The following is a 24081-nucleotide window of genomic DNA, read 5'->3' on the forward strand; positions in this document are numbered from 1 at the left end:
AAAGGGGCCTCAGGTGTTCCCAGCCGGCGCGGCTGACACAGGTCTGATGGCTCGGGTCATGGGTGGCATTTCCCAGAGCTGGGCAGTGAGGAACAGAGCTGGGATGAAAACTAAAAGCGAGCAACCCACGTCTCTGGGTGAGGGACTCAGCCAGGAGCCTGCTCCTGTGCCCTTCTGCTTGTCCATCCCAACCCCTGGTTCTCCTTTTCCTGTGCCTCGTCCCCACCAAACAGCCCCCACGCTCCTGTCCCTGCTGCAAGAAGCCAGGCAACTGCTGCCAGCTGAATGCTGCTGCTCTCGACGGTTTAAAAAAAAAAAAAAAAAAAAAGTAATTGAAATTTAATTTAGTCAATGACCAAGCTACATGGGAGGCTGTGTGAAAATGAGCCAGTGTTGGCTCAGGTGCTGGCAGGAAGGAGCCTGAACCAAAAGCACTGCAAGGAGACGGGGGGAGCTCTGTACTGGGGGTTTCAAACTGGGGGATTTGGGCTCCTGAACCCACAGATCTCCAGCCAGAGGAGGGAACAAGCTGGGGCTCGTGAGTCATCTCCTCGCAAGTGGTACCCGCGGCCCCCGCCTTGCTCTGGGAAGATGCTGAATATTCAGTGAAGGGTTGGGTTTTTTTTTTTTTTAGATCTGCTGGAAATGGCAAGGGAAATTCCACTGTCAATATATATATATATATATTAAAAAAAAAAAAAAGGAAAAAATCGCAATCTCGTCACCACAGCCAGTCTTACACCTTCCCTGAGGATATGTTAGAACAGCCAAGGGTGCGAGAGGGAAGCAGCCCGCGGGGACCCCCTTAGCTGGGGAAAGGGGGAAGGGCTGCAGGAGGATGCAGCCCTCTCCCTTCCAACATTTGCTTTCTCATTCTTGGCACCTTCCTTGCTGGTGAAGCTGATCAGCTTAATGATGATAATATTCAACACAGTGAGCGTCTCTCCCACTGAAGCCAGTTCTTCAGTCCTCTGTTTTCAGGTACCAGCCACTTGGATGCCTTTCCACAGAGCACCAGGAGTCGAGAGGTGTCTCTGGAGGCCTCCTGCCCAAATCCCCGCTCAAACCAGGGCTAACTTCAAAGCTGGTTGCTCGGAGCCCTGCCTGGTGGACTCCTGAGTCAATGATGCTTAACCAAAACCGCAGGTTGGACCACTGGGTTCGTAAGGCTGTGTCTGGATTTTATTACCAGTAAATAATATTCCTGGCCCGGAGGTAAAGACAACCCTCTGGCAACACCACAATGAGGAATCGGAGGATTTTTTTGAATCTCTTAAAGAGGGCTGGAGAGCCAGAAAAAAAGGCTCTAGTCCTGTCTTCCCTGCCCAGCTGTCAGTGTGGTTTGGGAATTAACTCAGCATCCTTTATGCATCAACAAAATTGTTCAATTTTCTGTCACCAGCCAAAACAGAGATGCACATTTTTCCCCTGCAAAATTTCCTCAGCCGTATCCCAGTCTCTGTCAGCATCTGCTTCCACCCAGCATCCTAAAACCCCTTCAATTGACACTGGAACAGGAGAGAGACAAGCTCCAGGAGTTCCAGCTGTACTCGCTAAAGGGAGGAAGATGGCACTGCCATGAAAAATGGATGGGAAGGAGCAGGGCCCCAAGAAATGGAGCAATTAGATCTGCCAGTAAGTGGGAGAACATCTAAGGGCTTCCATGGGGAGCAATGTGGGATTCATACCTCCCCTTCTTCCTCCCCAGCCAGCCACCAAAAGAAGCATGACAAGGGGTAAAATGGGAAGGATTTCCTTTTTTTTTTTTTTTTATAACAACTTCAAGGAGAACTTCAGCGATGCCCCACATCCACCAGTGGGAAAGTGCCACGGGTCCTGGGGCAGGGCACCGTGATTCCTGTCACCTGGAGGCATTTGAGAGGGATTCGGAGAGCAATGCACGGTCCCACATATTCCAATTCCCCACCCTCAAGCTCCAGTTGCCATGGCAATGGCACCGACGATTTCAATGCATAAACCCAAATTTGCATTTTAATGGGCCATAATTAGAATGCTGAGATAAACGATTCTTCCTCTCGGAAAGGTAACACAAACGCCAGGCCTCACGAAGATGCTGTAGCAGCAAGTGCTGTGCGTACAGGGACACGCACAGAGCCCATACATCGTGGGGCTGGATGAGCTGGGAAGTTGCTCTCAGGTCCTAACCGGGACCCAGTGAGTTCCTAACTGGGAACTTTTATGTGTAAAACCTTGATTTCCAGAGTGAAACAACAGATTTTCCAGATGCCCACCACAAACAGAGCGTACCAGCTCCTGGCCTCCACGCCGCCGTGCCATACCTTCCACCGCAGGAACCCAAAAATACTCTGCATCCAGGCAGCAATCAGGGACCCACAGCAGCAGGGATCATTTCCCAGAGCTGATGAAAAACCCATCCCTCTCCAAATGTCCTATTTTTTTTTTCGCCTTTGTAGCTAGGTTCATAGCAAGACGTACTCTCACTTGGTTATCTGCAATATGCCCCAGAGTTTCTTCTCCAGCTCTTGGATCAGGAAGGGAGTACTGTGCTAGCACCTGGTCTACGCTGTCAGCAGAGAGGCCAAGGAGATACGAGAGGGCATAAGGAGATTTGTTTTTTAAAAGGAAAGATTTCCAAGACGTCTCTTTCTACTCCAGCAGCAGGCAGGGAGGGGGGAGTGGAAGGGGGAGAATCCATTCTGCACCAAAGAGGAAAGCAGAAAATTAATTTCTCCTGCCCTTGATACAAACTAAATTCAAAGCAGGCAGCTGGCAGGAGTGAATAGAGACAGAAGAGAGAAAGGGGGAAAAAAAAAATAAATTAAAAAATAAAAAAGGAGAGAAAGGGAGAAAAGCAAACAAGTGCATCATAAAAGCTGCAAACCGCCTGGAAATTTCATTTGGCTTTTCAATTGGGGAGCGACACGATGCCTGGGAGGGGGCAATCACAGCGGGGAGAGGCTGGGGGACAGCAGGCAGCTCTGCGAAGAAGGGGAGGGCATGGAGCCACCCCCAGCCTCATCCCACCCGCCTGAGATGTGGAAGCAAAGCCCGAAACACCAATGGGGAAGTGCTAATTAGTGTTAGCTGGAGTACCACACAGGTGTTCGCTGAACTGGCCCTGGATGGTGCCAAACCATTAGCAGGAGCCTGGGGGGTAGAGGATCCAGAGCAGGGAAGCTCAGAGGGCTTGGGCTCATCTGAAGAGCAAAGCCCCAACAAGCTCGTGGCATCTGTGGAGACAGGAGTAGGAGGAAGACAGTGCTGGGATGATAAAAGCAGATGTCCATAAGTCCCACCAAACGGAGCACCACCCCACACGCAGCCCCGGGTCCTGCTCAGCTGGCACGGACAGGGCACGGCCGTGGGGAACTGCTGACACTGGCCCACTAGCTGCAAATGCATGGAGCAGATGACACACCAGTTGCTCCCCAGTACATCTGTGGCCTGGATCTGTCCTGGGGGTTCACATCCAATCTTTTCCACGTCCTTTACAGCACCGATGCGCATGCCTGTGTAAATACACACACCCTGGTCTCACAGAAATGCACACATGTACCTACAGCCATCCAAACCCTACCCAGTGAACTGGCTGTACTCCACCAGCACAGATGCACTATGAACTTAAAACTAAAACCACGTAACTGTCCTAAAAAAATACATTTATGGCACAGATGCCATGGTTCGTGATGCGTTTTTCAGTCAGATGGTTTCCCCTAGGAAAGGTTCTGTACAGAAGAGACCCCTCAGAGGATGGAGACATCATCGAGAAGCCCAGTTCCCAACACGAAGCTTTAGGAAGATGGTGGAGAAGCAGGGAGAGGGGGATTAAACCATCACAGACAGGGAAGGGCAAAGCTGGCACCTTGCTGGTTCCGTGCCCCAAACTCGCTAAGGTTGGGTAAAACCTGCAGCAACTCGGAAACCTCCTGGAAACCTCTTCCACGCCTTCCCCCTGCTCTTTGCAGGGTCTTCCTGGAGCTCAGCACCCATGGCAGCACCCACCTGGCCTGAGGCAGGCGAAACCTTGCCTCACAGTGACATCTAGTGAGGGGAACCCTCACGGCACCACCGGCCTGCTCTGCAAATGGCAGCCTGGCCTCTCTCCCTGCCCTCCTCGCCCCGCTGTTTTGCCCCTCAGACAGCAGAGGATGGAGGCAGAGCAGGAGATGTGGTGCTGGAGGAGAGGGCAGCCCGGCCCAGGGGGTTTGGTGTGGTGAGATGAAGGGTGCCTGGTTCCCAGCGCCTCTGGGATTGCCCTTACATCCCAAAAGTAGGGGGCTCCAAGCACATGTTGGGGGGTTTTCAGTGTTTTAGGAGGATAGGGGTGCCCTTCTCCACCCCACTGGTCAGTAACTCAGTGGAGAAGAGCTGGATGGGATGGGAGGGAAAGGAGTGAGAGAAAGGAGGAGAGGGGAGACCCAGCCTTGTAATTTAGATAAACTCAACTGCAGGGACTCACGGACAAATGGTAAAAGGTGAGGTTGAACTGTCGCCTTTCCACGGCCTCTGAATTCGCAGGTCCTGGTCAGAGGGGGCTAGAAAGGGAGAGAGTGCTCAGGGAGACAGGGAACAATATCAGGCAGGACTAAATACAGCTACTAGAGAGAGCAAAGGAGAGAAGGAAGAAAAACGAAGGGGGAAGAATGGTGAAAGCAGGGCGAAAGGAGAGGTCTGACACCATGCTGGAAAATGCAGCCACAGGACTGAACAGCTCCTTGATCTGGGCAAGCCTGACATGAAATTCTGTGTGGTTTGGAGCAATTCTGGAAAACAAACAAACAAAAAAAAAAAAAAAAAAAAAAAACATAGTAGGAAACCACAAAGTGTGCACTGTGGCAACAAGCAGCCAGCCACCCTGCTGCTTGCGGCTGAATCCTTGATGCTGCCTTGTTCCCAGTCCCCACACCGGTGACAACCAGGGAGAGGACTGACCTGGCCAGGGACGTCTTCTTTTCAACACCTTCCTGATCCCTTCCCTCCTCTGCTCCCCTCTGCTCTTCCTCCTGTCTCTAACTGGCTCCTTCTCAAGCTTAAAGGGACTGGGGAAGAGTGGGACCATGCCACACCTTTGGACATTGATCCTCCATCCTCTGGGAGGTCAGACTTGTGGCAGCAGAGGATGGAGGGACAGGAGCTGCAGCAGCCAGCAACGCTCCTGCTCTGCATCAAGCAGCAGAGAAATCAGCTCACAAGGCCCGCCTAAGGCAGCAAAAGCCTGTGACAACCCCAGCCCATCTCCTGTCTGTCTCCAGACCCGTAATGGTAGGTGACAGGCATAACTAGCTAAACTTCGCTGCATCCAGAGCCAGCTCTGGGGCTTGTAAACATTTTAAGGCCCTGGAGCAGGGAGGCTGGGAACAAAACACGCAGCCTTCCACCTCTTTGTCACTGCTTTGAAAGCAGACACGTTCAGCGCTGACTGACAGTCCCCAATTCCGCATCTGCACAGCATGGGGTTACTTAAGAATGCTCAGCTCTAATACTCTTTACATGAGGAATCATTATTTCCTTTGTAATCAGGGATAAAACACATCCTTCCTGGAAGAAATTAGACTTTGTGTTATCAAAGGCCACGGTATTTCCAGAATTGAGAGCTACAGCCTTTTTACAAATCTCTCTAGTTAAGGAATCTGATGTTACACTCAATACCCTGTTTCAAAATCCCCATTTCCATTGCTATCCGTTTGCTGTGGGAACCTGAGCGTATTTTTGAGGTGTGAATTTCACAGATTCTGGCACAAAATATCTGTAGTTTTGTCTAAAGCACAAAAGCAAGCCGGGAAGAGCAAATCAACCAATGTAAGGGAGGAATAAAGAGTTAAGTTGCAAACCAAAGGTGAAACAAAAGAAAAAGGTCAAGATCCTTCTACTGCTTCCTCCCTTCCCTGACATTTAAGGATAGTGGTGGGAAAGAGAAAGGGAAATTGTTAACCTCCAGCTGCAGACCTCTTTGCCTGCGCCATTCTAGGAGGCAAGCAACAGCAGCAGACATCCCTCAGAGGAGATTTTTACCTTCAGGCAAAGATAAAGATCACGAGAGTGCTGGAAGTTCAGTCATTTCTGTGATTCTGGATGCAAACTGCCATTATTTCTGACCACAAAAACCTTGTGACACCAGGTCTTTATTGCCCACAAGATTTACTAACAAAGTGCTCTCTCCTGGTATTCTAAGCTTCAACAAAAGGCTTGTATGTTTGTTTGTTTGTTTGTTTGTTTCTCCAAATTTAACATTTATGTTCTTAAAAACATCACCTCTGTCCACAAAGCTGGCTCTCACAGCTTCAGCAAAGGTACTGCTGCTGGCTGTCCTCCCATGTGGAGCCAAAAAGCAGCACACGGAGGCAAGGAGATGTTTTGGGTTGAGCCCCCACGTTCTCATTCAGAAGATCTAGTTTGAGCACAACCCGTCTCAGATATTTTGTGAGGTGCTTAATCTTTGTGCCTCCTTATCTCATCTGTACAGGAGAATAACAACTGTCTTTTCCAGGGGCAGAGTTCATTTCTAACTGCGGCATCCAGTGCAGTGGGAAGCTGATTTAGGCTAAGCCTGAGCCAACATTGTTTGCAGAAGTTGTGTGATACAGAGCCAGTTTCTCGCTTACCTGGAAAAGGATGAAAAGTGCATGGAAGAGGTAAGAATCTGCCCTGGATTAAAACAAAACAGTGGAAAATCAGAATAAAAGACTTTCTATCCATCTGCAGTAGCTAAAAATTTACCCACGCAAGGGTGTGAATCAAAGCATTGTCCTGCACTTGTTCAAACACAGCAGGCCACAAAGTCAAATCACTTTTCAGAGGCATGTCACACAGCTAAAGGACAAAGGTTCCTACGTACTCGAGGTACAGGGCAGGCAGTGATCCACGGGTCTTTGTAGGAACAGTGACCACAACACAAACCGCTCGCTCGAGGTTGGCAAACACAGATAAATATTAATGACAGCAGCTTTGAATAAGGCATCATAATGTAGTGCTGGACGTGGTGAAACCGGACAGCTGTCCAAAGCAAAGCACGTCCTATGATCCACGTGTGAAGGAGCATACAAAGGTGAAAATCTGTTAGAAATCAGCTTGAAAATCGGCCTGATTCATGTTGAAAGAAAAAATGCAGATGTTATTTGTCAGCACGGACACTACCGAGTGTTCAAACATCAGGATCCCGTTTCCCAAAATCATAAGGCTGTTTAAAAAGCACTCCTAGACGAAATGAATGCTTGCCATTGTTGTATTTTATGTCTAATGCTGCTTCTGTTTTCTAACACTCCTCAGAATGTTCCTTCAAGCTGGGACTCCTACGTAGCCCGCTGAATCCAGACGCTGGAACATAAAAAAGAGCAAACAAACAGCTATTATGAGCTGCCACAGACAGCAGTATGATTAACCACAAATATCATTAATGCCTTTGTCACCGCTTAGTACATAATAATAAGGTGGCACAGGCCAGATGTATGAGAATCTCAGAAATCTTCCAAAGCCTGGAGTGATAGGGGGAAGAACAGCCACTCCACGATGAAGCAGAAACTCCATCAACGCATTCAGACGAGGAAAATCTCCATTTTTCAGTGCCGTAGGAAATAAAGCAGAAAGTGAACTTATAACAGCCACATAAGGAAGTTATTTAAACTTAAACTGATCTGTATGCTGGGTTATTTGTAATTGAAAAGCCAGCCAGCTCACGGGTACCCACTGAGGCATGAGATTTAAAGAAAGCCATAAAACACAAACATTAGCAGCAGAAAGCTTTCGAAGATAACTTAACTCTCAGCAACAAAGACATTCTCCGTCTGAAAGGCTGTGCCTGTGGTTTTTGCCATCACAAGTTAGATTATTCCAGCTCTAAAACAGCGATTTATTTGGATGTTACACATTTAAATGAACACCATTTGACATTCATTCTGTCCCCAAAGCGTTTCAGAGAGCTAACTGTAGTGATTTCTGAGGGAGCACTAAGTGATTAAGCGTTCTTGGATGAAACTTTAATTTGAGCAGAGGCCTTAAAGAGTACAATGAAATACCAATTTATTTATTTTTTTTACTGACATAGGCGCAAAGTCTCCTAACATTAAATTTTGAAGAGAACATACCAGTTGGGAAAAAGCTGTTTTTAGGGGCTGCTCATCTGCTCTCAGTGGTGATTCGGGTAAAAGAAAGTGATAGTTAAATGCATATATCATGATGAAAAAGGAACATATCTTCACTGTGAGAGTGATAAAGCCATGGAAGTGCCTACGAAAAGAAATACAGCATGTTATATGCTGTGCTCAGCACAAAGCAGATTTATCAAACACAGGTTAGCAAACTTCATCTGAGGTCAACAGAGGGAATTTTATGGTTTATGACACACAGCAGATGAGATTATGTGATCCAAACGCCTAAATTCTACATATATACAGGTTTAAAGGGACATATAATACACAGGCAAAACCCAGTACATTCCTGATATAGGACAATAAACTGATCTCGCTTAGCACTGCAGGAAAATGGTGTAAGCATAATTTTCTATTAAAGCCAAAGAGTAAGGGAGAAACCTGCATCTGTGAGTGCAGGAGCACGGCAGGTATTAGCTGTACCAAAGTCACCCAGACGGAGACATGACAGATGCTGTTATCACCGTGTCTGCCAAGACCAAGCACAGCTGAAGCCCGAATGCGGTTAGGGGAAACATTAATGACCATCCTCTGAGAAAGGCTGCCAGATCCTGTTAGGAGGAGTGGAAGAAACATAATGTCTTAATAATAGGTACTTGGTTTTGCAAACTGTTTAAAAATCCATGGCCCGTGTTAGACAGTGATCTTAGCATAGTTCTAGGGCAGCAACGGATCCAAACCCGGGGAACGCACACAGCACCAAACGATTCCATTTCACTTCTTGGTGCACTAACCAGCTCCAAGAGCCTGGCAGGACTGATGCAGGAGACTGTAAATGCAGTTAAAGAAAGTCCCTTGCCTTTCCTTTTCACCAAAATGACCCCTGTGAGCTTGTTACATTTTATTCTGCAGGTAATTGCAGACTAAAATCATAGCAGGTCTGCGCTCAGCCTTGCTGGTCAAAAGAGGAGTTGTCTGTATTACAGTTTCTTGCTCCTGATGGTATTTAATAAGAAGGGAGTCAGGTTTTCTGAGAGACCTACATAATTGAGAGCGTTACTAATTGGCACAACAGAAACAGAAATACAATAGTATTTGCAGTGGTTTGCTTTTGAGATAAAAAGGGCATATATTTTCCAACAATGGGATGATAAATCAGCGCAGCCGGTACCACACTAATTTGTTAAATGTAAATGTGTTTTGCAGTGGTGATAATGAAGATGTTTTTGCATCAGGTGCCCTCATAAGACATTTATGATGCTACAGTTTTGACACTAAGCATGTGTTATAATGTATTAGGTGAGCCTGGTAAAGTTAAGTGATGTAAATGTAGGGTTTAAGCAGTAGAATAAACTATCGTGAATATATAGTGTGATATATTACTACGAACAGCTTACAAAGAACCTGTAAATTGTATTTTAGGGGATAAAAGAGAACATTTGACTGATGAGGTATTTTGGGAAATTCTTTCCCCACAGTAATACCACCGGCAGCTATCATTTATCTCACTCTGATCAAAATAAAGATATTCGGAATATACAAGCAGTGATAAATATTGTAGTGAATCAAACGTTCTCTTTGATTTCCTCAATAAGCTCTTACATCACTTCTTGCTCAGCATCTGCTTTGAAAAAGTGCAATAGTCTCCCCATAAATTTGCTAACTTGCATTTGACTGGAGGGACAGACCTGGTACAGAACGAGGAGCTGAACAACCTCAGTCGTCGCTGGCTTAGCAGAGAACAAGATAATTGGGAAGTGCTCTGCACTATGCATGCAGTGACTGTCCGTCCAAATCAATCGTAAAATGGTTTGGGTTACTTTAAAAAGGAAAAACCTGAGTGAGAATTGACATACAGAATAGGAAGTAGATTGTTAGTGTTTCCCAGGAATAAGCACCGAGTAGGTCTTGCCCGGGAAGATGCATTAGCACCGCGGCAATGCCAAGCACTGACACAAGATGCCAGGAACCACCCAGAGATTCAGAAGAGAGCTAGCAATAACAAGAGGCACGCTGAGGTGACATCTGCAGAGGCTGGAGAACAATCTGCAAAGAATGGGTGCCTGTTAACGAACCCCAGTTTAACTGTTATCAGCCACCACTAGAGATCATTCCTGCGCGCAACAACGAGCCCTGCTTGTGTCTCTCTCTCCCTGCAGGCCATTATTTGAGGGAGAACAAACCTCTTTCTTTCTCCTCCAGAACCAGCTTGCTACTGCCAGCACCAGCTGTAATTGAATAAGCTTTATTCAGACGACAGCTAAATTTAGCAGACATTAGCATCCCGTCTCTGGGGAGGCAAAATCAGGGGAGGAACGCTTTAAATAAATAGACTGGAGTAATGCTGAATAATAGATGAACATTTTGGCAGAGCGAAGCTCTGCGCCCGAGGAGTCGGGCACGGCGTTAAATGTATTTTTTTAACTATTTTTCAACTAGCTCTGCTGGCTGCTCCCTTTCCCCTCAGCCTGTAATGATTTCCCCTGTGATCACCACCACGGTGGCAGGGGCTGCAGGCTCTAAGCAGCAGCTCTGTTAGGGTTTATCATGGGGGAGCCTGCAGCCCCACACAGCACACAGGGAGGGCAGGGGGAAGGGCCAGCAGCCAGCACAGGGCTCTCCATCGCGCCGCCATGTCCATTGAGGGACCCCCCCCCTCAACATGGCGCCCCAACATGGCGCCGCGCCTTTCCCGCCCAGCCCTTCCCCGTGCCCGGCGCGAAGGCGGAAGCGCGGCGAGCGGAAGTGGCCTCAGGTGAGGGCGGAAGTGGGGCGGCGAGCCGGAAGCGGGCGGGTGGCCATGTCGGCGTCGCTGCTGCGGAGGGGCCTGGAGCTGCTGGAGGCGCGGGGTGCGGGGGCTGGGGCTGGGGTTAATTTAATTTAATTTAATTTTAATTTTATGGTTGTGGTTGGGATTAAGGGTATGGTTGCCTCGTGCGGCCGCAGTAACCGTGCCCCTCTGCCCCTGCAGGCCGCGGGAAGGCCCCGCCCGGCCTCCAGGCGGGGAGCGGCGGCCCCAGGACGCGGCGGAGGAAGGCGGCGAAAGGGCCCGGGAAGAGCAAGGCCACGATCAAGGGCAGGGTCGTGAAATCGGCCATAGGTGAGTTCCCGCCCCGCTCCCCTGATCCCCAGCCCGCCCTCACGGGTGCCCCTCCTCCCCTTGAAGCACAGGGGGGGATCCCGCAGCAGTCCCGTAGTTGCTGATGTGTTTTTCCCGCTGTGCTCTGGTCTAGAGGAGTACCACAAGAAGAAGGCCGTGAGTCACTTGAGAGAAAACCTGCAGTACATGACGAGCGGACGGTGCGTGGCAGACAAAGCTGTCACCCAACAAGTAAGACTGTCACTTTTTTGGGGTTTGGGAGGGTCTGCATCCCCTGAGAAGTGCAGGGCACTACCAGGCAGAAACCTAACTCTTATGCATTGGGTCTGAGCTGTACAATCTGGGGATAATTCCCTTTATCGTCCAGCTTAGGCCCCATGCAAAACTGTTAAGTTTCTGCCCTGTAGTGACCTTGAGGAATTTCTGTGTGCTCAGGCAAAATGGCTTTAAACTCTCATTATCTTATGTCCTACAGTGTTCTTAGATGCTAGCTAAAATCTGCTGTCACGGTTGGCTTTGCCTAGTTACCAAAGGTGTTTCATAGTTTCAGCTGGCAAAGAATTACTGGTTCACACAATCTTACTGTTGAAGTGTGTTCTGTAGCTAGAGGCTGTTTTGGCAAGGATCTAGGTATGATGCTGACTCACGTGGCAGAAATTTCCCAGCATCTTGAACGAGGTTTCTCATAACTTGAGAATTTAACCAGTGGTCTTTCTCAAAGATAGTGCGGTGCCAAGAGTCAGACAGGCAAATAGCTGACACCGAGTGTTTATTGTGCTATTTTTATGAGAAGGGGACTTTTAACTTACACAAAGTGGTTTAGTCCGGTGTTTCTTGGGCATGGGACTGTAAAAGGTCATAGTGGTGTCTTAGAAAATATCAAGGAAATTCCAGAAACTTTTTTGGGCTCTGTTGTGGTTAGACAGGACAAAAACAGCCCAGTTTCAGAGCAGTTCGCTGTCAGAGGGTGGTTTCCATGTTTGGCTCTGAATACTACATGGATATTTGCTGTTGTCCCCGTGACCTGCTTTGGTTAACATCAGCGTTTGCCTCTCATTCCTCTGCGGAGGCTTTCCAGAATGCGGCAGGGTACCAGCAGAATGACACAGGCATGGGAGGTGAGCTTGAAAATCACTGTTCTGTGACCTGGTCTGGCTAACAATGACTGTTGTTTTTCCCTTTCCATTTGAAGATTCTCACCCAGAACAGAGGTAGGAAGTCCAAAGATCGACCTCCAGAGAAGAAGGCGAAGAAGAAGCCTGAGGGCACTGTCTTTACCGAGGAAGATTTCCGTAAATTTGAGAGAGAATACTTTGGGACACTGTAAACAGTGTGAAAGGGACTCCTGCAGCTCCGAGCTTCCCCGTCTGAGTGCTCAGAACACAGGACAGACGCTTCCTCTGTCTGTTCGAGATGGGACACACAGGAGATGTGCCTCTTTGTCAGCGAGTTCTGTAATGTCAGACTTGCAGGGAGACACTGCGTCTGTGCAGAGCTGGTTGCTGGGGATGTGGAGGTTCTTTAGGCTTTGTAATGCGTGGTCCTCATAATTATCTCCCTCCAGCCAGCACGCCTTGTGTTCTTGGTGTAGAAGGGTGGGCCAATCCAAAAATGAACCTTGTTCCTCAGGACGTAAGGCTTCTGCTGGCTGCGTCCATCTCAGTGGAGAAATGTCTCGGACCAGCAGAAATAAATCATGAAAAAGGAAGGTTGCCTCGAAAGACTGCTAAAACACAAAGAGCCCTGCCGTTTCTGTTACCGTTACAGGCTTTTTGTCGTTGTAAAAAACTTTGTACGTTTTATATGATTAAACTGTTGTTGTTGCAACAACATGCTGCCTATTCTTGCCTTTGTGGTAGTGATGATTATGACAGGTTGTAAGCAAACACAAACCAGGTCATTGTTCTGAGCCAGGCATCCCTGTCGCTGGGATGACTCAGTTGTGTGAACGGCCCCTCTCTGATTCATGTTGCCACTCGTATTTAGCCCTCTGTGACATGCTCAGGTCTTCAAAAAGCACAGGTTGGAACTGAGGTGGCTGCTGTTCTGCCTGCTCGCGGTCCTCCCCTCTCTAAAAAAAGAGGTCTTTTGGGGAAAAGCTGCCTTTTGGATACTTCAACCCAAGCGTTCCCACTGAAGTTGCAGCTGGGCGCTGCCAGCTCCTAGAGCCAGGAGCACTTCTCCAGAGGATTGAGTCTTCTGACCCAGAGGCCGTGGTGCTGGACTGAAGGGATGGGTTTTTTTCCTGTCAGACTACTGCTAAATTCCGTGCTGCAACAAACAGATGGCCCAGCAGATGGGAGTGTTGTTCCAGACGCCCTTCCTTGCTGAACCACTGTAAATGGCTTCTGGGAAGCTCCTGCCACTGCCCTGTCCTGCCCCTTCCCGAAGGAGACGGGAGGTGTGCGCCCTTTGGAAACAACAGAGGTAAGGAGGAGGCTGAATGCCAAGCCTTGGTGAGGCTCCAGAACTGATTGCAGGCGGCTTGGCTGACCCGAGCAGCTGCTGCTCGGCTGTTAGCACTGGAAGGAATTTGGCATCCCTTCCCTGCCAGCCGACTGCAATTCCTGGTGCATCCTGTTCAGTCTGTGTCGCCTCTGCCGTGCGCTTTCCCCCTCGTTTGCAGGAGAGGGGAGGTCGCCCAGATGTACAACGGCCAGACGGGGGAAATAGCGAACACGCTGCTGTTTGTGTACTGGAAGTTGTGTAACAGCGTCGGGGAGGGGATTGCTTGTAATGGGATCAGTTCAACCATCTGCAGCTAAATAAAACGGTTTGAAGGCCAGTTCCCCTCTTCTCCGTTGTGTTCCTACTCCCAAAAACGGAGAGATGTGTGGAATCCCTCCAACGCGCCCCTGTTTCCGTGGTTGTCCAGCTGCCGAGCCGCCCCTCTGCAGCTCGAGGAAAGCAAAAGCTTTGTTGTTACAGGAAGCAGCGCTAGGGGAACGTGGTTGGCTCTGTTTGTACAAAACCCAGCTTGTTTGCTGGCAAACATGAGCAGAGAGGAAAGCTGTTCTCTCAAAGTCCACAAGGAACTTTAAAGTGGGGCCCAGAGCAGTTTTCCCCAAGGACAACAACACCCAGATACGTGGGATTTTGAAGTTAAAGGGGAGCTCTTGTTGCTGGGAAAGCTGGGAAGGCTTTTAGGGCCAGCACAAGTAATCAGCATACCTGTGGCTGTATGCCACAAGGTGGTGTACTTGTTTGAGAGGGCAAAGCTAACCTGTCAGACCGGGCTGTGTCAGATGGAATCAAACTCGTTTGTACAGCCAGCAGTGTCCTCAGCTAAATTAAACCTTACCTTGCAGGAGGGAAGAAAAGCAAGCAGAAGTGAGTGAGTGGTTCTAGATAAGCCACCATCTTTGCCTAAGTTGAAGATCAGGCATGTCCTAGCCTTGATTTCCCCCCTTCTCTCGCAGAGCTGGAGCTCCTAGGAAAGAAGAACAGCAATGCTGTCTGCGATCCGGGTAGATAAGGATGGAAACTGGCCCCTGAGGGGAATATCTTCAAGCTAAAGGGGGAAATAGTTTTTTTGCTTTTGTTTTGCTACCCTGCTTCCCACCTGGGCAGTTCGCAGGCTGAGAGCTGAGACGCCACATACATGGAACCTGCAGGGCAGCATTTCTCTCCCGCGCAGCTGCGAGCGCAGGGAGGCTGAGCTCATCGTGCTGCTGGCTCTCTTCCCAGCTCTGCGACACCAGCCGAGCATCCTGCAGCAAAAAATAAAATAAAAAATAAAATAAAAAAAAAAAGAGAGAGATGTGGCTGAGCTGGGGAGGAAGGAGGGTGCCATCTTACAGCACATCCCCACCCAGACGCAGCAGGGAGTCGGGATGGGAAGGAGCAGCTTTAATATAAATGCAAATACAGGCTCTGGGGCGTTAATAATGGGGTAGAGCCTTTCCAGGGAAGCGGTTTGGAGGAGGAAGAATGGTTCCCAGCTGCTCGGTGTGGGACTGGCTCGTTGTGAGTAAGATTCACAAAGCTGGTTAATGGCTTTATTGCTCCCTCTGTTATGCGAGTGGAAAGCAAACAGAAAAATCTGTTTGGACAGGTACAAGCCGGTGTAAGCCGGGTGGCTCACGGCTTCTGCTGTATCAGCAAGTCCGGGCTCTCCTAGCGTGGAAGCAACAACAGGTGATAGCAATGTATAGGTGTACCAGGAGGGGGGAGGACTGCAAATGTAAACTGATAAAACCGGGCTGCGTGGGACCCTAAACTATTTCTTCCCTCAAATAACACAGCAAGAACAAGCCTGGGTGCAAGACAGCCTGTCAAACTTGCTCACACAAACGGCTTAAAATGCTGAAGAGGCCTTTTGACTTTTTTTGAGGGGAAGGATCTTTAAAAACTTTTGGGAACCTCAGTCCCAGGCTACTTTTTCAGGACTGACTTCCATTTCCATGCTGATGATCCAGTGTCAGCACCTACAACGCTGATGGGCTCCTAAATGCTTTGGATAAGGGACCAGTTATTGCAAAAAAATGGGGCACAGAGCAGCACTGCCCTGAATAACTCACAATAAGTAAATAAATAAAAGGTGAAGCACATGGAAGATTTTCATTTCAGAACAAGAACAACCCAATCAGCTGAAAACGAGGAATGTAACAAGGGGCAAGCTGCCTAATGCCTGCTTACAGCCCAAAATACAGCACTCGAGCCAACGCTGGCTGAAAGGTTAGTAGGTTTGAGACAGATTAAAGGTCTGCATGACTATCCCTAGCTACACTAACCAGGATTAGCTGTGCCAACCCCTAACTGCTGGGGGCAGGGAAAATAAAAGGCACGAAGGCTGTAGGTTGTCCTGCCTCTGTCTGCAGGGTTACACGCACCTTTTTCTGAACAAATTAGCTGTTGGCAGGGCTAACCCATAGCCCAGCCAAGTAGGCCTGTCATTTATCTCCTTGTTCATTTATCTCCTCAGCTAACTTGTCTTTAATTGGAGGGAAGGGGCTGGTGTCCTTCTCTGCCTGCCCAGGCACTGCAGTGGCGATGCAGAGGAGCAACAGAGGCAGCACAAAGGCAAGCTTGTGCTTCAGAGAAGACTCTGCCCCACATAAATTAAACTGCCATGGTTGCTGTGCTCGGATCTTGCTCCCAGCCATTCTTCTGAAGGGTGTGAGCACGTGAAGGAGATAAAGAGGGCCGCTGAAGGAGAAACGAGAGGCAGCCAGCCATTACGTTGAGAACATGTGTCTGTGTAATATGGAAATTGGAGCTTGTGGGGAGAGCAAGCTTCATTTGGTGGCCTCTGACACTGCATGAGTGCACTGAAAATAATGCAAAGACGGCATACCTGGGATACCTGAGTAGCCGAAACAACACTGTCTAGGTCAGTGTTAATTCGCATGGCTCAGCTAAACGGCTTGAATGGGAAATGCAGCAAGATGAGCTTCTTCGGCCCAGCAAGTGGTAAGATCCCAAGACTGTCTTCGCACGGGAAATGCGGTGTAACAGGAGTGTGTGTGCTGGTCCGCACTGCAAGGCTGTGAATATATCAGGAGAGAGGAAGGCAGGTTGTCTCAGAAGCTACTTGAGTTGTGTTAAGAAAAAATAAGCACACACAAAACAGCAATTATGTTGGACAGTGGATAGGAAGGACAATACAGGCCCTGTTGTTCCTGAAGGCCTAAGGCTATGAAAGAGAAAAATGGTGTTATTTTGATCAAAAATGTATAAATTTCCCACCAAAAGCCAAGGCTTTGACTTAGATGTAGTAACAGGAGAAGAAGGGTGGCCACACAGCAGAGAGGAATGAGAAAGCACACTTGGTCAACACAGAGAAAGTCTGTGGATATGCCAAGAACAGAAGCTGAACCACATCCCCCCCTCCAAATAAAAATAAAAAGGTGAGGCAATCCTTGAGGAGGCTGTGGGAAACATGGGCAAGACAGGGAGCAGAATTTTTTTTCAAGAGGCACATGATTCATCTCTGGAGATGACATGGCCTTGGGGCCGGGGCAGAGCAGGCTGTGACGTGACTGCCACCCCACGAAATTATTTCGGCCGGCATAACCTACCTTTTCCTTCCACCAGTCCAGCTCGGCAGTGCCAAGGGAGCATTCTTCTCCCGAAGGACAGCCTGTCCTTGCTGTTCTTTCTGGGCTTTCTGCCAGGGCAAAACCTCTTCAGAAGATTTTTATCGCTGTTCGTTCTTCCTTCCCCAAAGCTGCAGCCTGGGGGTTATTTTTGCAGGCGTGCTGCAGAGGTGCACCTGGTTCTCCACACGGGCAAGTGACGAAGCTGTCAGCAGCAGTGGTTTCCTCTTGACGTCCCCAAAGAGAAGCACGAGCACCTGGGGCTCTCTAAAGGCAGGGCAAAGAGGAAGGTAGCTAGAAATAGGGAGCTTTTACATGGTATAGATTGGGGAAACGCTGCTGTTTCCGAGTAAGCCTCCTCTAGGTAGATAAAGCCCCCGTTACACGCACCAAGATCTATTTCTGGATGTGGTATCATCCCATATGGTAACCACAAAGATTCGGTTGAAGCACGTTTCTTCAGAGAGGCTGTGAGAAAAGGAAGACGGAGCCTGCAGTCTGCAAAACCTGAAATCAGTCACCGGGTAGGAAGCTCACAGCTGCTCAGATGCTTCCCCCTCCTGTGGGAAGGGGTTTTAATGTGACGGTGTCCTCGGTGGTCCTCTAAAGAATGAAGGAAAACATGAAAAGTCAGCCCTGGTGTTTAGCCAGTGCAAAAATCTTACCAAAGCATGGAAAGGCAGCGCTGTTCCAGCAGGCATTGCGTAAGGGTGCCGCGTTGGCTTCCTCTGAAGAGCTGCCAGCTCGGAGCCTGGGCAAACAGCAAAGCCACCAACTGCTCTCAAAGGGCAGGTTTCTGGGTGCCCTGCAAGGAGTCCTATAAAAGGCAGGTGTGGATCCACCACAGAGAGCAAAGCAGCTCTGAGCTCACAGTTCTGATGCCCTCACCACCCAGCCTGCTGCCCAGCTTCAGCTGCAGTGGATCTAAGGGAAATGGAGGTGGTTGGGCAGGGGGATTGGTTTGGGGAGGAAAAGAGGGATTTGCCCTATAGGGAGAAGCCACTTGCTTATACAGGTTATCATTTTTTTTTCCTGTGGCTCAGCTGATAACAAGCACATTAAGGATTTGGCCCATCAAGGGCGAGATTATCCTGCTCATTGGGCTCTCCTGCCTCTAATTACCCCCAACCCCAGCCTCGCAGGTCCAGCTGATCTGAGGGAAACCCTTCAGGTTGCTTTACCTCCCAAAACAGAGCAGTCCCTCCTGCCTGCATGTGGTCACCACTAGGGCCTGGAAGAACAAAGCAGCACGTAAAGCAGGATGATGGGCCTGCCAGGTTGTGGTGCCCCCTCTTTGTATGGTCTGTATCGGTCAGGGCACTTGCCCGGGAGGTGAGAAGAGGGGAAGATGCTCCTGTGAAGCCAAGGCTGCTCAGACAACAAGTCACTGGTTCATGAAACACAAGGCAAGGGGCTTAACCCACCCCTCTTGTCATGTGGCATGAGCCTGAAATCCTAATGGGGATCCTTTTCGTTGTAATTTGAATAGCCCCAAGCACCAGGATGGGGAAATTAATAGGGCTCAAGGACTGCAGTCCTAGCTCAAGGACTCAAGAGCCAGAAACAGGACCCCATAAGGCTGCAATAGGCAGGACAGAAAGAAAAATAAAATGTTTTAAGTAACACAAAAGATGTCCTCCCTCTCTTGTTCCAGCAGCGGTCATGAAGCCACTGCCCAGGCTGGGACGTGCAGGCGCCGGGGCTGGGCAGCTTGCTGGGTCATGTCAGTGCGAGTGAGAAGGAATATTAACTCCCCGGGGAAGGATGCACGTGTCCACTTGCCAAAGCTGCCTCTGGCAGGCCAAGCAGGGATTAAGGAGTCTGCTGGTATCACTGCATCTGGGTGTCAGTGGGGAAAAAAAAACATCACACACACAAAATGCTTGTAAAGGGCACGTCCCAAATCCCGACGCTCTTATTAGCAGGATACAGCTGCCCCGACCATGGAGCTTACTGGATTTCAGAACCTCAGAGAACAAACCAAACAAAAAAATTCCTAACACTGCCACGAATGTAAGCACACTAATAAATGACATGCCTACAGGCTGAAACCACCCCGCTATGCATGCTCCCACCTGCCATCTTTATGTTCTGTTGCGTGTAACAGATACTATCACAGCACGTTTTCCCCCTTGCGTCTTCTCCTGACTCTGCAGGACCAGAGAACTACCTCACTTACCGCTGCCCCCACCAAGAAACACCAGCCCAGGAGCCGGGCTGAAGCTCCTGCAGCACATCCGTGTTTCCACCAGCTGCATGGCTTCCGTAGAGCTGAACTGGCCCCAAAACTTTGACACACTTCAGTGTCTGTGTGAAGAAGCCTCTAGAACTTTCACATGGAGGCATGAAACCACCTCCCACTAAGTGTGCTCAGTGTAACCCCACTTATTGGCCCCGTGACAGTCCCTACCCAAACCCCACTGTCTAGGGCCAGGAAACTTTCCCTGCAGACATTTTGCACTTTTAAATTGTACTTCAAATGGTCCTACAGGCTCATAAATAGAGCATGCCTGTGCTACTGAGGACCTGAGTGTAGTGCAGTATGATCTCCCCTGGTTCAATAGTTTACTTGTTTATATTTACTTAATTGTATGGGAATTATGAGTCACTGCATTAACTGAAGGCACTTCCACACTTCATCAATTTCCCCATGTGGGGCAAGCAGCACACCATGTGGGCCAGCAACGATTGCATGATGTGGTGTAAGTTATGCTTCAGAGGAACCCATGTATCTCACACGCAATTGCAAGTTTACTATAAAATAATTTATTAGACAGCAATACACAGCTTCAGCAGCAAGCTTATATACATGCACATAAAAACTACTGACTACCCTACTCAGGGACCCTAGCTCTTTTGACCTTGGCCTTCCGGACCTCTTCAATCAGATCTTTTAGGTACTGGATTTCCTTGCTCAGGGAATCTGCTTTCTCCTTCAGGGCCTGATTCTTCTGCTCCAAGTCTCTGCACTCCCCTGACAGCGCCTCCTGTTCTGCCCTCTTCTTCTGTCGGTAGCGCGTGGCAGCTGTCTTATTCTGCTCCATCTTTTTCAGTTTCTTATCTATTTTCTTCTCTCCTTTCACCTTCGCTGACACTACCTTCTCAGCAGGCTGATCATAGGGTTTGGACCGCACAGCGCCACAGCTGGCATCGGCAGGGAAGGGGTTGTCATTGAGGGATCCAAGTGAATTGGTAGGACTGTGTTGGGGCGTTCCCAGGTAGGAGTCTGGGCTCATGCATATCCCGCTATCATCGGAATGGTTCTCCTCCTCCTTCTCAGACTTAGTGATCACTACCACAAAGGTGGGGCCCTCCAGTTTTCTTTCTCCTTCCAGAACATCCACTTCACTACCTAGCTCTAAACTAAATGAATGCTCTGGAGTAGAAGTAAGAGACCCTGGGGAGAGGGGAAAAGACCAGAGGGAAGCCAATGGGGCCATCGGATCTGCTCCAATTGGAGATTCGGGGAGATTGGTGATTAGGTCGGGGATCAGTGGAGGTTCTTTGCTGTGAAATTCCTGGGCGGTAGGGTCAAATAGGAGATCACACGTGTCTTCCAACGTGGCCATCAGCTCGTCTGGTGAGACGGTGGCGTCCAGATGTTCCATACCTAACAGGGCATCAAAATCAAATTCCTTCAGATCCATCTTCTCCACCATCCACTCCATGCCAGAGAAGGCATCCTCTGAAAAGGGGAAAAAAAAAAAAAAAAATACTTTTCAGTAAAATTGCAACCAGTCACATTTCTTTAACTCATCTAGGACACAAAAATAGTTTTAACACCTCCCTTGTTTCTTTTATTATTGAATAACTTGACTACTAGCATTGGCTGCAGGGTGCAACGTAAGCCCTACGCTGTTCTGACATTCCATCCCTCTTACTCTAATACTCTAAGAATTTGAGGTCATTTGAAGCACACAACCATGCTTGTTTCTTGTGACCTCTTCCAGGGAAGACTACCGTATTAGTTGGTGTGTTATTAAAAAGGCAACAGAAGTGTCATTTTATCCTACGCCAGTTCAGTAACCAGCAATTTTATGTTGTGTAAGCAGTGCTGTACAGATGGTTTCCCAACCCAGGTGTGTATCTAAGTTACCTTCCCATTTACGAGAAGAATCGCAACTTTATTTCTGAATAGGAACATTCCAGAATTTATTATATGCAACCACAAGTGATGCGCCCTGCACAAATAAAATATCTTACCCTGGCTGCTATCTATGGTGTTGCCTAAACTGTCCACAGCGAGCCAATTGGAGGAGACTGCCTTAGCCTTGTCGCTGGAGAACCCATGCGAACTGAGGGGCTCGGCCACCTCCAGGTAGTCATCTAGGAGTCCCAGACTTTCCTCAGCCACCGAACACGGCTGGCTGAAGGGGGATGACACCCCCAACAGCATCTCGTTGTTCAAAAGGCTCATCTTGGTCAGTTTTTCGTGCTTTGACGTCGAAGGATGTGGATAAGCTGAAGGTCTTTGCGTCGACTACAGCAGTGCTGCTGTGTGGTGCTTTGAAAAACCTGGAAGACAGACATTTTGTTAAAATCCATCAGTACTCGTTCTGCTATGGTAACTTTTCATGAAAGATGCCTTTTGCAGGGGGTATGGCGGTATAAATTTGTACCATTTTCAGATATGGCTGGGACCAGCCCCGCCCCCGTGACTCACCCCCCCTCCCCCCCCAGCCGCAGCCATTTCGTGACCGCGCCGCTTCCCTCTCCCCGCCCGGCCGCCATTTTGTGCCTGCCACGTTTCCAGCGGGGCTGGGCACCGCGTGGCTGCCGGGGAGAACATGAAAAAGGTTAATAAGCCTTAAAAAAATAAACCCACTTACCAACTAGGGAATAAAAAGCATCACCTAGTGGCTCGCATTGCCTTTTCGCTCCCAGATGGCGTGGAACACCCCCACCCCCACCCTCCAGACGATCGGGACAGACTTAATGCTGGAGTATTAAGGGATTAATGTACTGCTGCCGACTTATTAATAGCTCCTTTTTATCTTCTCATAACGCTGAAGATAGGGCTTATACTAAAACCCGATGCCTCATCTTCCTCACCTACAAAAGCATTCCCCTACGCTGAATAAGAAGCCCTTCCTGGGAAGGACTACTCTTACTCCCAGAGACCTCCATTAAATGGGGAATTTCGAACCTTCAGAAGTTTTTTTTTTTTCCTTTGAATTATGAGACTTTTTTTTTTTTTATTATTATTTTCTGAGGATCTATTTCCTGCTATCCCCGACATCCCCCAAGTTTCAGCCCACAGGACGATGAGCTCCCCTTCCTCTCCCAACCCTTAATCCCTACTCTTTTCCCCCAAGGCGATATCGTTCATTGTCACAGGGATGACAAACCCACCCCAGAACGTCACTTTAAGGAGAAACAAAAAAAAAAAAAAACGAGGGCTAGCACTCAGTGGAGCGAGCTCCCGCCCCTCACACCCGATACTCACGCCATGGTTGCAGATGCCGGGGATGTGCCGAGGCCGCCGCCGCTGCTGCTGCGCCTGGTGCACTGGCCGGTGCCGCCGCTGGCCCTGCCGCCCTTAGAGAGCCATGGCGGCCAGGGGAGGGGGGGCTGCTCCGCTCGGCGCCGCGCGGGGAGGCTCTGCGCGCACCGCCACCGCCACTGCCTTGTCACCCCGGGAGCACCCACACAATGAGGTGGCAGCGCCCGCCCGCCGCCTTTATATAGGGTCGCGCTAAGCAGCTCAAGAGCCGGACGTGAGGTGTCCTTCCGCGTAGCGTCACCTGCCTCCCTCCAGCGCCCGATAGCCCCTAAGTTTGGCTTTTTGGGCTTCTACTCCAGGCGTTCTGCTATGAAATCGCCGCGGGAGCCGCCGATGAGGGCTGGAAGCCCACCGCGGAGCAGCTAAACGGAGGGACTATTTTGGTGTCTATCCGCGCCGCCAACCGCCGCGGGGTCACGTGACGGAGCGCTGAGGCCGCTCCCCCCTCCCCTCGGGGACCGTCGGGGGGGGGGCTCCCCCTGCCGCCAACAAAGACGGGGCGCTCGGCTCGGGGGGGGGATCACGCGGGCACGGCGCGCGCTGATTGGCTGGCGGCCGCTCGTTCACGTGCGCGCTGAGCTGCCATTGGCTGGGGCCCGGAGGAGCCCAGATGGGGAGGCGAAGTGTGGGGGGGGGGGGAGAAGGAGCACCTGGGCGACAAAATGGCGTCCTGAGGTGTCGGGGGCGGGGGGGGGGGCTGCTGGTACTGTCACCGCCATTGTGCCTCTCGTTGGTTTCCTGCACCTACACTGACCTAGTCTCTCCAAGCACCGTCCCCTTCATTTCTAATGGCCCCTCTCGTCCTCCTCACAGCTCCCCTGAAGCGAGGAGGCGGCACGCTGCCGTGGCCTCCTGCTCCCTCTGATAAAGCGTGAGCCCAGGGCAGCGCCGCCTCCCCTCCCGGCCTGCCCCCGCATGCAGCGCTGAGATTAAAGCTATGGTTGTTTTGGGGCACGGGTGGCGTGTCCGCACGTGTGGCGGGGTGCGTGTCCCTGACCGACACTGCTGCCCTCACGGCTATGGCGTGGCGTCGACCTGGGGTGGTTTGTGAAGGGAGCTGCGCTACCAAGGAACCGAGAGCCCGAGTCTAATTAGTGCACTGAACCTACGCAAAAACTAACGCTGAATTCAGATATTCCCCAGCTGGGAAACGAGAACTTTCTCTCCTCCCCTCCCATTTCACATTGACGCAGTTGCTTCCCTGTTCTCTCTGCAGCCATTACTCGGACCCATGTGATCACCTACATCCCCTCACAGCTGCAAAAAGTAGCCTCACCTTGGCAAGTTTTTAATGCACGCTTTCACATTGTTTTATCTGATCTAAATCAGCTAGGTGAGAAGGCAGCCCTGCACCCCTCCACCTCCAGCCCTGCC

General features: G+C 49.8%; 2 protein-coding genes across 2 annotated transcripts; one reads left to right on the forward strand and one right to left on the reverse strand.

Moving 5' to 3' along the window:
- The first annotated feature begins 10859 nt into the window (after nt 1-10859).
- RPS19BP1 (ribosomal protein S19 binding protein 1) lies at nt 10860-12996 on the forward strand. Its single transcript, XM_032208181.1, has 4 exons — nt 10860-10915; nt 11038-11166; nt 11300-11397; nt 12359-12996. The coding sequence occupies exons 1-4, from the start codon at nt 10867-10869 to the stop codon at nt 12491-12493; spliced, it is 411 nt and encodes a 136-aa protein (XP_032064072.1). The 5' UTR covers nt 10860-10866; the 3' UTR covers nt 12494-12996.
- A 6951-nt stretch (nt 12997-19947) lies between these two features.
- Nucleotides 19948-22843, reverse strand: ATF4 (activating transcription factor 4). Its single transcript, XM_032206453.1, has 3 exons — nt 22651-22843; nt 21408-21719; nt 19948-20889 (listed from the first exon to the last, which is right to left on the reverse strand). The coding sequence occupies exons 2-3, from the start codon at nt 21619-21621 to the stop codon at nt 20039-20041; spliced, it is 1065 nt and encodes a 354-aa protein (XP_032062344.1). The 5' UTR covers nt 21622-21719; nt 22651-22843; the 3' UTR covers nt 19948-20038.
- Nucleotides 22844-24081: the final 1238 nt, after the last annotated feature.

This window comes from Aythya fuligula, chromosome 1 (assembly GCF_009819795.1).
Source record: "Aythya fuligula isolate bAytFul2 chromosome 1, bAytFul2.pri, whole genome shotgun sequence".
Lineage (NCBI taxonomy): Eukaryota > Metazoa > Chordata > Aves > Anseriformes > Anatidae > Aythya > Aythya fuligula.